This window comes from Perca fluviatilis, chromosome 1, assembly GCF_010015445.1.
Source record: "Perca fluviatilis chromosome 1, GENO_Pfluv_1.0, whole genome shotgun sequence".
Classification (NCBI taxonomy): Eukaryota; Metazoa; Chordata; class Actinopteri; order Perciformes; family Percidae; genus Perca; species Perca fluviatilis.
This window is the reverse complement of record NC_053112.1, coordinates 47,073,944-47,087,608: the sequence shown is the minus strand read 5'-3', so window position 1 is coordinate 47,087,608 and position 13,665 is coordinate 47,073,944. Positions and strand designations below refer to the sequence as shown.

The window sequence follows — 13,665 nt, the reverse complement described above, 5'->3', positions numbered from 1 at the left end:
AGGCTGTTTTTCCCGGGACTCCGTGCGGAGATTAGCACAGCCCATGACGATTGTGATTGGTTTAAAGTAAATGCCAATAAACCAGAGCACATTTTTCTCCCATCCAGGAATGCTGTGTGGACTAGCCAGACCCTCCTCCACAGCACTGTGGAGGAAGGTCTGGCAATGGGAGACTAGGTTAGGAATAATGGCTTAGAATAGTTCACGCAGCTCACTGTAGGAGTTGTATAGATAGGATCATACAATCTGTAGTCTATATCGACGGCGTTTCGTTGACCAGATTGTTCGGGTGCCACCGGATGTGCCTTATTTTCGGCCGGATGTCCCTCACTTTCTGCTTTCTTTGTGTTGGCATTCTAAACTCTGACTTGGGAAACATCCTCCAAGCTAGAACCGACAATCAAATTACATGTATCTTTTTCTTGAGTAAAATTCTCATGACACACTCGACAGCCAATTTAATTCCAGAGCTCGCCTCCCTAGTTGCACACCTAGGTACCAAAACAAGTTCCAACTTCCTGAGGCTATTTAGCAGAGGCATCGTGGGTCTGTCCGGAGCTTAGCACCACCCAACGACGATTGTGATTGGTTTAAAGAAATGCCAATAAACCAGAGCATGTTTATCTCTTATCCAGGAATGTTGGGTGGACTAGCCAGACCTTCCTCCGCAGCGCTGTGGAGGAGGGTCTGGCAATGTGAAACTATACAATCTGTATATAATATGTGGATTATGTGTGTACTGTTTGAATTAATGCACTTCTCAGATTTAGCCATTGGTTACACGGGCTAGTGATGAATTAATTGACACTCATTGTTAAAAAGAGTATGTACTCCTAGATGTCAGTATGCAGAGTAAATACACATACTTTTTTAGTGTGCCCTTTATGCTCATTTGTGGGTGAATACCCATTTGCAGCACTAGTAAGAATCAAATCAAACAAATGAGCTATATACACCTGTTAAAAACTACAGTACCCAGCTGTTTTAGGAAATCATTTAGCTTTCAAAGTACTGATTTGTGAGCCATTTCTAAGGATTTATATTACTGTACATCTTTAGTAGGAACCAAAAGGACCAAGGCCAGATGCCACAGACAGGAGCTTTTAACAGCTGTGACAAGAAAATGAAATTGCAGAGTGGATAGACAATTCAAAAACTCAGAAAACGAACCTTTACAAACAAAGTTTGCTTTCTTTCTGTTTGAAGTTTTAATGGCAGCAGCATTATAAAGTTGCAATTTGTGTGACATCCGTCAGCACACACAGTGCATCACTGATTTCTTATATACAAAGTTGGGGGCTCACAAGAAACAGATTCAAAATAGAACAGTCAAAATGGGAGCAACCAAGGCCGAGATATCCTGACTTTTAGATCAAAATCCCCGAACCCTGTATCTTACGTTCCCCATACCGCAGCTAAAAGGCGTCTCTTCATTAAACCGTCTGTGCCTTGTCAACACCCCCATATTTCAAACTCCATGCTCCTGTTTGTAACCCAGGCTCTGTGTAGTCTCCAAGCCTCATTAGATTTATTTTTTTACATTTCAAAAAGCTTCCAGCAGAGTCACAGAGCACATTATACAACCTGTCCATGGCTGATTAACTCATCATGACAGGTAAACTGGCTTTACTTTGTAAAATTTGGTAGAATTCCCCTTTAACAACAACACAAAGGGAATGCAAACAGGACTGGATATGTGATGGTTAAAATAATTTTAAAAAAAGGATAAAAGAAAGTATACTCACCATTCAAAGTCAGCCTCTGTACAGTCACAGGGGCCCGACGTCATGGACACAGAGTATGTTTTTCCCATAACGCACCTGGACGTGGGCTTCAGCTTCCGGTAGATTCTTTTCACTCCCATGAGGCACGGCTCGCCCTGCGGGCCGATATTTGTGGAGAAGGGAGAGGAGAGAGTTTTAAAAAAAATGAGCTGCTTTTTGTAACTTGCCACCATAAATAATTTACACGATGCAAACGTGTGTGTGTGTGTGTACATGCATCCCACTGTGTGTGAAAAGCACCGTTGTCTCGCATAACTCGCCGTGCATTCCTGTTATATTTTCATGGCCTTGGTGCTGTGTGGTGTGCTAAACTCAACAACTGTTCCTGCCTTGCGAGTGTCACACTGGAGAATGGGCTGCTTGAGTTCTTTTTCAGAGATTTTCTTTTTTTTTTTATCTGTGATATTAAGTTTAACGAATAAGAACAAGCAGTCGCAAAAAAAAGCTGCCAGCACCCAATCCATTTTTAGCCTTGGTATTTATGCGTTTGAAGTAAATATAAAATCAGGAGTTTTTGGAGTGCAAAAAAAAAAAAAAGATGAGAAGATAACATCAGCCTGTTCCACGGTATCCTCCATGCTACACTGCTGCTCTCTTCTTTATGACTGGGACATTCTGTCTTTGTGCATTAGGTGTCAGTAGTGAGATGCTTAAAAACATCTGACTGGATCCACAAATAGACTCCCAGCTTCTGAAAATGTTCGTCACTTTCCCAGTGTTTTTTTAACACAAACACTGTCCTCTCTTTGGAGGTAATGTAGTGTTCAGTTTATTATCGCAGCAGCCTACAGCGCCTCTACATTTAGCTGGCTTAGCCCTGTAATTGGCTTGGACTCTTGTCATCTTTCATGCTATATGTTTTGATCATTAGCCTGCTCTGAGCATATGGGTGTCCAAACCAATTACAGAACGCGGCGGTGAATAAAGGCACGCTCTGAGCCTCTGGCTCGGCTTCAGGCCCGGCCAGGTTGATGGCTTTTTGGGCAGGTTTGATTTAATGTATGCAGGGGGGTAAGAGTCGGTTCACTCCAATCATCAGCAGGAATGGCTGGATAAACTGCACAAGTGCAATCGGAGACTGAGAGGTGTATAGCTTCAGTCCGCTCACTGTACAGCCGGGCTTAAAGCAGCCACTGATCACACACTAGCCTGAGGCTGAAGCCTAGCGTTTGATCAACCAAACCTTAAAAGGTGCAGCAGGTGATTTAAACTCAACTGCCAAACAAATGGAGCTCAACAGTGATCGCCCACGTTTTTAACAGCTCTGGTTCTGGAAGGGTTTTTTCCACATTCAATTGTTTCATTGACGTTTCGAAAATTGCTTATATAAAGAGTTTTAAGTCTGGAACCAAGCCAATCAGCTACGAGATGAATAGTGAGCATAACACATTTGATTCAGCGCAATAAAACATTTTGAAAACGGCAAAACAAGCAAAGGTACAACACCGTGTACACAAACTATCATAGACTTCAATTGCAGAAGCTCGCTCTAGCCGTTCGCGGTTTTGCGGGTACGCTAAATGTTTCTGTGGTAACAGCAAGTTGGACCAATCAGAGACGTTGCTGTTACGCTTAGGATTGTGGGCACTGTAGTTTTTCTCCATAAGATCGCGGATAAAACATGTTTTTCTTAAAGCAAGGTTGATTTCATACGGACTTCCAGCTTCTACAGGAGCAGAAACGTCCGACACACAACCACGTAGCTCGGGGTCAGTCTACCTCGGATGGTTTAGACATCATGGCTGATAATCTAAATCCTTATGGAGAAAATCAACGGAATTTTTACTTCTGGAACCACACTGTTGAGCTCTATACAACCGTCCCCTTCAGAAACTCCGCCTCCCAGACTCACTGACAGATAACTACTGGCCGGCCGGCCGGCTGGCCGGCACATTCACATGCTGCCTTGAATATTGTAGTTACTGTGTCATCTTTTCTTAATTTTGGTCTGGGTGGGTGGTGATGACGAATGGAAATTTCATTTTGCAATTTACCATGGTCTGAGTGAAAACTCGATTCTGATTGGCTGCAGGGTGTCCATAAAAGAAGTGTTATAGGACACCTACTAAAGGTTCCAGTGAAACTGACTGTTTACTGTTCTACTGTTATTTCCAACACTGTGATGTGCTTGAGAGCCTCGTCCTCCGAACACCACAGGATGGCGCTAACACACAAGCTGTAAGAAGTAAGTTACATTGCTCCTCTGAACTGACTTTGTTTCACAGCGAATAACATTATCTCACATCCTGTTCACTGTTCAGGTCGCTACTTCAGGCTGCAGCCGACAGTAACATTACACATTGATAAAATTGTTCGTAAAAGTCGTTATATTGTTTTGGGGACAATGACATGGCTGGATAGCTAGCTTGTCTTGATGTTCAACATACTGTCAAATTATTTTTACTGATTGCCAACTGTACTGACTTGGAATCCTGCTAGCATAGCGTTAGCTCAATGGCTCATAGCTGAGCTGAAGGGTTCTACGAGCTGAGCAGACTATATAAATATCTCCCGTTGCTAAGGGTGTCAAGTCGTTTCTAAGGTCCGGTCTATTTCCTGTATCAGTGACCTACGTTTGCATTGCATAAGCACCTTATGGGATGGGAATTATTGTTCCAGGTATTATGCTGCGTTCCAGACACAATTTTTAGCCAGTAAGTTACGACTTCAAGTCACGACTCACAACTTGGTAGCATTCCAGGCAAAGTCACGAGCTGGCTAGCTAAACATAGTGCTAGCGCTAGCTGATACTAGCGATTTGTAGTCTGCGACATATTTTGAGCTTCATTTAAAGGTCCCATGACATGGTGCTCTTTGGATGCTTTTATATAGACCTTAGTGGTCCCCTAATACTGTATCTGAAGTCTCTTTTATATAGACCTTAGTGGTCCCCTAATACTGTATCTGAAGTGTCTTTCCCGAAATTCAGCTTTGGTGCAGAATTCCAGCCACTAGAGCCAGTCCCACAATGAGCTTTCCTTAGGATGTGCCATTTCTGTGTCTGTAGCTATTGAGGAGGAGAGTGGGAGTGGCAAGGTGGATGGTGGGGGTGTGGCCTTGACTAACTGCCACTTTTCTCGTTTGAAAGCCATGATGTCTCTCTCTCATGGGTTGGCCAAATTCTCTGGGCGGGCAAAGCAGAGAAAGGGGAAGTAACCTTGCTTGTTATGACCTCATAACAAGCAGATTCCAAAACGGCTCATCTGAGCTTTCATTTTCTCAAAGGCAGAGCAGGATACCCAGGGCTCGGTTTACACCTATCACCATTTCTAGCCACTGGGGGACCATAGACAGGCTGGGGGAACTCATATTAATGTTAAAAAACCTCATAAAGTGAAATTTTCATGCCATGGGACCTTTAATAAACATAACATGTAGTAGTACACAATCGTATGTGTATTGTTTTGCCTATTTATGTATATTTATTTCTATTTTTCACCGTTAATCACTGGCGTCTCTACAGCATCAACAGGGGTCACCATTGTTGTTTATATGTGTGTGACATCAAAAACTGGAACTGGGAGTACAACGATCTGGTACGAGTAGCAAGTTACGGGTTTGACTGCCGTTCTAGGGCGCTTTCACTGGTAGAAAGTTGTGAAAACACGGGTTATGGGTTGCCTAGAACGCAGCATTAGTTACAGTAAACCCTCAGGCGTAGGGTGACCAGACGTTCTGGTTTGACCGGGACAGTCCTGATTTTGAATTGCTTGTCCCGAGTCCCGACAAAAGCCTGTCGGGACGCTAAAATGTCCCGGTTCACAGATATAATTAGAAAAGTCGATCTACAGGAGAATAAATAGTTGAAAGCAATACAGAATGCCTGAGAGCCTCAGCCTTCAATATATTCCATTATGTTTTTATATCTGGATTGTAATCTATGTTTCTCTTCACAAAGATATTTGCAGCATACATTGATTCAGAAAAAGGTAGAAATAGGTGCATATAAATTCACCAGAATGCAGGAAATCAATTGTTTAAAGCTCATAATTTTTTTATAAATCATTTTAATTCTTTTGGTGTTATTGGAATAAATAACACTTCAAAAAATCTTTTTACAGCTCCCCAGTCACCCTGCTCAGGCGTAACCAGGGAAACAGAGTTATTGTTTGGAAAAACTTTAGATTTCGATTGTAAAACGTATTAAAATATGAATTAATGTTTCAAAAAAGTGGCAAGTGACCATGGTATAAGCGGGTTAATGCCCTTCAAGGTGTCCATCAGGTATTAATGGACGACGGCGGTAACGGAACCGGTAATCCTCTTTAGTGAATCCTTCATAGTGACTCATAAGCTAAGACTGCTTGACATTGGACACATGTGGCACTTTGTAGTTTGGCTTATTTGAAGCTAATGTACTTCTTCTGTATGATTCTTGCTGTTCCGAGTTCGTACCTTCATGGTTGAATGCACTAATTGAAGGTCACTTTGGATAAAAGCCTCAGCTAAATGAAATGTTATGTAACATAGGCTATGTCGGAAATCCCTCCCCATGTGTAACCCAGAGCACTATTTAAACGACAAAAACAACCACTGGATGGGAAAAGGGTATTTTACAACAACTTTGAATGCAGCACAAGGCTGGCGAGGCGAATTTCAAGTGAACATCTGTGTTGTTTTTCAGACAATGGCAGCTATAGACTGGTGTTACAATCCTCTCCAGTGAAATACAGACACACTTTTACACCGTTTAGCTCTCAGCATTTTATCATGTTTACTCCAGCTGCTAGCTAACGGTAGGCAGTGTTACCGTAACTAGCGTCCCGTGCGGCGATGTTTCAGTTGCCTCTAACGTCCGTTTTCAGAGCATCAGAGAGAAGCGCAGGCATTTAAGTGGCACCTAAATAAGGCACCTAAATAAGGCACCGAAATCCGCGTTGCTATTCAGTCCAGTCCGATTCACATGGATGACATTTTCCCATTCAAAACGGCGATTTCCGCCGAAAAGCGACTAGTTTGCAGGTATGTAGTTTAGTTTTTAAAGGGGTGATAGAATGCAAAACCGATTTTACCCTGTCATAGTTGAATAACGACAGTTCGGTGGGTAAATAGGACATACATAGAAGCTCAAAGTCCCACTGACACCCCTTTACTATGAAAATCTCATATTTTGAAACTGCCGCTGAAAACGGGCGAATCCCAACAAAGCTGAGTTGCTTACGCAAGCATCTCAAAATCCGGAACCTTAAGAGAACAGTCACGCCCCAACATTTACATAGGCTACACAACTGACCTGAGATCAGGTAGTCTTCTGAATCTAGCTAGGTCACGCAGATCTCTGCTATTCCATTACAAAATTCACTTCTGAAACTTTTTTATGCGAGAAATCAACCATATAAAGCTCAAATATGGGCCGCTTTACGAAAATGGATGGCTAATTGCAAATTTTCTCCGACTGTGTGTCGGAGTTTAGTGTCTGTGCAGGTGCTGCCTGGGTTGCTACATCGCCACCCTGACCGCAGTGTCAGCGAGCTTGTTACGCCCGCAATCTTTTACCGCAGCCCGCAGGTTCCAGTTAATCTTATAATGGGTATGTGTGTTGAGTTATTTAAACAAACAATCGGGGAAATAAAGCCTCTTTGGCTGCGAGTCTCATTGTTAGAGCCGCGGTGAGATGGAGTCCATCAATGAGAGCTAGCTAGCCTCCTCCTAACTCTGACATTCACAAAAATACATTCAATTGAAATCCGAAATCGGACAAGTGTTAGCTAAGCTTTGTAAGACCTTGAGGAACCTGTAATATTCATGCCGTGACGAAATTCAAACTGTAAATATACATTAGCGAAAGTGAGCAAGCTGCGGTATTTCCCCATTGTAATGAATGGGACATATAGCAAGCAGCTGCTCGTCCTACAAAGACGCCTCGCGTTCATAAAAATGCCTTAAAATCAAATCGGACACAACGGTTAGCTTTATAAGACATTGGGGAATGATGTTATATAAGTGGCGTGACGAAATTCAAACTGTAAATATAATTTAGTTATGGCGACAGTGTAGCTAGCTAGCTGCGGTGTTTCCCCATTGTAATGAATGGGACATATTACAAGCAGCTGCTCGTCCTACAAAGACGCCTCACGTTCATAAAAATGCCTTAAAATCAAAGTAGCGTGACGAAATTCAAACCGTAAATATATTATAGTTATGCCGGCAGCTGGCCGCGGAGCCCCGTAGTGCAGTATCCACAAAGGGTGACTTTGCCCTGGGTATGGAGCCCAGCAGGCTGCCGCTTTCTCGTCAGACTGTGTGGAGCTCCTAAAGTCCGACACGTCTTACCAAATTTGCAATTAGCCATCAATTTTTGTAAAACGGCCCATATTTCAGCTTTATATAGTTGATTTCTCACTTAAAAAAGTCTCAGAAGTGAATTTGGTAATGAAACATTGCAGTGTCTGGAATATGAGATTCTGTCGCTTCTCTAATGTATGTGTATGGGGGATTGGCTGCCCAACCAATCAGCGCGGCGTCTCATAATAATGTGCGTATGGCAAGTCGCTCAACCAATCAGCGCGCAGCTCATCTAAATATTCATGACCATACCATATTTGGAAGAAAAGCTCTTGTTACAAATAGGGCCAAAACACAGGGATGCATAAGGGCCAATAAAATATCAACCAGGCCATTTTCAGCCCAACCAATGTTACATACCCCATTAGGAGACCATAAGGAACAGTGTGAAATACCCTATAATACCTAAAAAAAATTCTGAATTCAGAATTCTAACTTTATTCTCAGGCTACATTTACGTTTTGGTAAACTGTAGACATTCGAAAACACTTCTGACCTATTTGGTTTGGAATCTGAGGGGTTGCATTGCAGTCTCAACGGCCGCAAACGGAGACCTTTGGCAACGCCAACACTGACGCCAACATTTCTCCTCCTGATTGGGTCTTATCGGTCACGACGTCTCGTTCTCTGAGACTAAAGCTACTAACATTACCATGGCAACTACCAGCAGTGGGCGAAGTCTCCACGCTGCCTCCTGTTTATGCCCAATATACCAGGATGCTGATGAGATATGAGGTTTGGGCGAGTTAGTTTAAACAGATATTAGTTCTTCTACTGGAGATGAAAACACGGTGCATTGAGATCACTTTGGGCTCAAAACTCAAACGCTTAAAAATCTAAACACAACAATGTTAATGTAGCCTAAGAATTCTGAATTAAAACTCAGAACTCAAATACATTTCACGTGGCCCATATCGTCTTCCGTACATATGTATATATTTCTTTTTGTCAATTCTGAACACATATTTTGGACACAGCAATAGATTATTTTGAGCAGAATCCGTTTTTTTTAAAAGGTAAAAAAAAAAAAAGAAATCCCAAATATTAGAGAAATTGTGATGCATCACTTGCTTTAAGGGTAATTTGATAAAAATATATTACATAAAAAGCATGTTGGCTGTTAAGCCTCTACAATAAAACAAAACAAGTCTAGCTAGTTTAAGATTCTCTTCCATCTGAGACTTTCTCCACCAACCGTTACAAATATTTTAAGGCTGTGTGATAAACAACTCCAGTCTTTATTGCCGTACCTGGTTGAGAAGGTGCCACGTCTGATAATCGGCCTCTGTACACCTCCTGTTGAAGATGGACCGGAAGTCGATTTTCACCAGCTGCCACTCCGAGCGATGACTGACGTGGCCGAAGATCCTGGAAAACGGTCACAAAACATGCTGCAGATGTTGAAGGTTTAGGTGATATTTCTGTTTTTCCTATTTTCAATTAATTCTACAAGACCAAACCCAACAGTGACTTGATCCTATCATTAAGATATATATTATTCCTCTGTGCCATAGAGCTTCATTGTTGTCAAAAAATTGTTAAACTGTTAAAAACAAATCAATGAACCGCACTGTTGCACTGGGTGATGTTCCTTCATCACACACACACACACACACACACACACACACACACACACACACACACACACACACACACACACACACACACACACACACACACACACAGTAGTTTATAGAGGTTGATCCTATACACCATCCTGGTGCCATTATTACGCACCAAATGTGCGTGGATCCACAGCTGAAAACAGACCCCAACAAATGCACTGTTTTTTCCCAGTGGTGGAATGTAACTAAATACATTTACTCAGGTACTGTATTTAAGTATACATTTGAGGTAATTGTACTTTACCAGAGTCTATTATTTCCATACTACTTCTACTCCACTACATCTCAGAGGGAATTATTGTACGTTTTACTTCACTACAAGTATTTGACAATTTAAGTTACTACTAGTAAATTTTGTTTACATACAAAACGTAAAAAGACAAGGCTTTTAAAATATGACGTGTTGTTATAAGTCAAGCCATACAACAGTAAATACAAGTATTTTTCTTTTACTTTTTACTTTAAGTACATTTCCCTTAATTATTTTAACAAAAAACTCAATCAGTTTAGGAAGACCGTGATTCAGAGAGTTGAAAGCTAGTACATTCTTACGTTCTTTAGTGGAAAACAATGGGAACGTGAAAAATAACGCCACAGGTCATTTGTACGAGCAGCAATTACGATTCATATTTACCGTTGAGTGTGAGGTGGCGACCTGTAGTGGTCGTGGTAAATATGACGGGAGCAAAGCAGGAAGTCATGTGACGTGGTATTATTTTATTAAATTATTACTAATTTATAAAACACTCCTATTATAGGGTAGGAATAAAAAAAAAAACGATGTGGTCTTATGGTTTGGAGGACTTGTTGGAAACAATGGGCTTGGAGCTGAGTGCCACAGACAGGGTGGGGTAGTTGTAGAGTATCAAGAGATGGACTAAGAACTAGTTCGTATGACGTGTTGCTCAACCACGTTGGGAGACAAAGTGTTTATACCCATTGTAACTTATAGAAGATGCAGGATGCAGTCAGAAAGGTGAAAGGGTGGTGGGGGGGGGGGGGGTTTAAAAGCGGTTTGACCATGTGACAAGGAATTTGACGGAGCATACTGGCCCCTCAACACATTGTTGGTGTTGGACTTTACATAGGATTTGTTAAAAGTGCCAGCCTTCCCCTTAAAGCTAGAACCTGGGCTGTAATGCTCAATCTGGCATCCTTATGCCGCGTTCTATTTACCTCAGAACTCGGTTTTAACAAGGTCAAAGTTGGAAACAGCCCCCCTGACCTCGGAACTCGGACAACCTCGCAGTAGCCCGAGTTCAAAATCCAACATGGTTGCCACCTGTATCAACAGTTGTGAAAGTTGCAGTAACATAAAGTTATAAGCACTTCTGTCTTATTTGTGTCACTAAATCAGTCGTTCAACAGGCATGTCCAACTTCTATCTGTGGACGTGTTGTTATGCTGTTTGCATGCACAAAAAACGGCGTAATGCGTTGTTATCCACTGGTATTGCTAACAATAGCTAACCGGGCTAGAGCTAATGGAAACAATGAAAATCCGACTTTTAAATAGAACGCATTCAACCCGGGTATGACATCATTCCCAGTTCCGGCTTCCGAGTTCCGAGGTAAATAGAACGCGGCATTACATTGCATCTTAAGTTTTTTTTTTTTTCTTCCCTCTTTGTATAGCAAGTTTGAACTGATATGTTGTTATCGAAAAGCATTAACTTATTTCTTCTGAAATCATAATAAATATCCATATATTTCAATGGTCCAAAACAGAACAGAATCCAAGGTTACGAGACTAAACAGATAAAATATTCCATCTCCGGGCTAAATTGAGTGGGTGTGCTTTTTCTGCAATGACCTCCCTCACCATTCATACCACAGCATATTTATCACAATCAATCTGTCAATTAGCTCTGGAGGCACCCGACCATGACAGGCACTTACTGTAAAAATGAGTACAAATTGATAAGAAAACAGTGCATGATGGTCTTATGAGAACTAATGGCGTGTCTGTCAGCTGAGAGGCTCCGTGCTCGAGAAATCATTCTCCCTGCCACCATTGTCTTTACAATGCCCCTTTTCCCAACTCTATTTTGTTCTCTTGGAGCCTGTCGCTGTGCATTTTCCTATTCTCTCTCCCCCTCTCGGTCTCTCCAGCTGCGCCCTATCACTCTCCTGTAGAGCTGACTGCAGAGCCGACTGTCAGTCTGTCATTTGTGGCAGGTGTCTTGAAACATTGATGTAATGGCTGTGCGAACCCTTTCATAACACGTCCCAAAGTCCTAAATCTCTGCTGCAATATGGGAGTACTGCTGTGTCATTCCGTATGCACGCACGCCAGCTCTGGGCTATTCTAATAATAAATGTGAAAGAACACAAAAAGGAATCTTCATAAATCTGCTTTCTGAAGACATGGTGAATGGAACCAACTGCTCTTCCCTGTTAAAACTTTTTTCAACCAAAGTTTCTTGTCTGTTTTCTCAGGCAATTTCTGTGATCACTTTTGATCATTTTCCTTCATGTTCTTCAAATGTCCAGTCGCGCCCGTCGTCGGCTGCCTTTTTAAAAGGCATTGATCTCCTGTGATCATAATCTGGGGACAGCCAGTTTTGATGTTGGGTAGACCTTGAGAGAAATCTTTTTTTTATTCATGAAAAAGGAAAACAGGCAGTCAGCAGTTGAATCGGGCAGGCTTAGATATACTGTAGATGCATGGGTTAGGGCAGATGAGAGCACACACACACACACACACACACACACACACACACACACACACACACACACACACACACACACACAACACACACACAGAAGCTGTTGTTACTTTCATTGGCCGTGTGATTGATAGATTTCCTTGTCACTCACGTCATGATGAGAGTCTCCTCCCCAGGCTCTCCCAGCACCCCGTCCACGAACAGAGGCGTGTTGGTGAAGCTGTACTTGTTCCACTGCAGTCCTTCGTCAAAGCTCAACCTGGGAACACAAACAGCCCCGTTGCAAAAGGCACCAATGCTGACCCAACGCTGACCACCCCCCCCAAGAGTTGTCTAACAACTTTATTTCATATTCCGCTCAGTGAACACTGACTACGTTTACACACACATGATATTCTGTTTTTGCCCTAATTCCGAAAAAGACAATATTCCAATTAAGCTGTTTACATGGCTTATGAAAGTGACCATTCCACTATTATTCCAGTTTACATGAAGCTGTGTCAAATTGGATCCACTGGTGGCGGACTTGTTGGAGCGTGCGAACACAGCCTCCCTCTTTCATTCCTTCAACCAGCTTCTTGAAAACGTCGGCTTTGCGATGTTTGCACATGTCCAAAAACCTGTTGACATCCAAGTCTTTCATAATCTTTAGAAGTAGGTGTGTTTCTCCTTCTTTTCTTTTAGGCATGCATCTCTACCACATGAAATTGCCATTCTATAACTCTTTAAAAAACAAATCTGGAATCAAATTTAAAACCTCTCAATAAAAAACTAACCAAAATGATTAATTTATGCAAATTTACGGAGCCCCTAAAGAGACATGGGATTTTTTTTTTTCATTTGTCAGAATGGAGGACGTTTTCATTTTCCTTAAAAACACAACAAAATGTACCTGATAGTGTCAACCTAAAACTTAAAGATGATAAGGCAACTGTTATCTGATTTCATGCTGTGAATGTGAAATATTAACTTTAGCCACATAACTGTAGCAGTACTTTGTTAGCATAATTTTGCTAGCCTTAGATTTGTTTCTTGTGAGCATGTGCGCACCAGAAAGTTTCTCAGGCCCTTCAGGGGCTCCGTAATCTTATAATTTTATAACAAATTAAAATAAATCCTAAATTAAATCCTTGTTTGTGTGTGTTAATTTTTTTTCCAGTTGTCTGTGAATACTGTTTTTTCTTGTGCCAACATTTTGACGATTTGAATGTATATTTGAAAAAAGAAATGTGCTGGTTACATGACCTAGTCATATTCGGAATAATAGTGGAATATTAGTGTGCATGTAAACATACTCACTGAT

At 41.7% G+C, this 13,665-nt stretch overlaps 1 protein-coding gene across 5 annotated transcripts in view; it reads right to left on the bottom strand.

The window, feature by feature from the left end:
* LOC120564084 (VPS10 domain-containing receptor SorCS1) overlaps positions 1-13,665 on the bottom strand; it is a 279,471-nt gene that overhangs the window by 37,879 nt on the left and 227,927 nt on the right. For all 5 annotated transcript variants that reach the window (XR_005640059.1, XR_005640058.1, XM_039808768.1 and 2 more), the window contains exons 14-16: positions 12,514-12,621; positions 9,320-9,437; positions 1,746-1,879 (exon numbers count right to left, since the gene is read on the bottom strand). Coding sequence is in view for 3 of the 5 variants with exons in the window: in XM_039808768.1 (XP_039664702.1) it covers positions 1,746-1,879; positions 9,320-9,437; positions 12,514-12,621 (360 nt within the window). In the remaining 2 variants the exon portion in view is untranslated. The remainder of the gene's footprint in view (positions 1-1,745; positions 1,880-9,319; positions 9,438-12,513; positions 12,622-13,665) is intronic.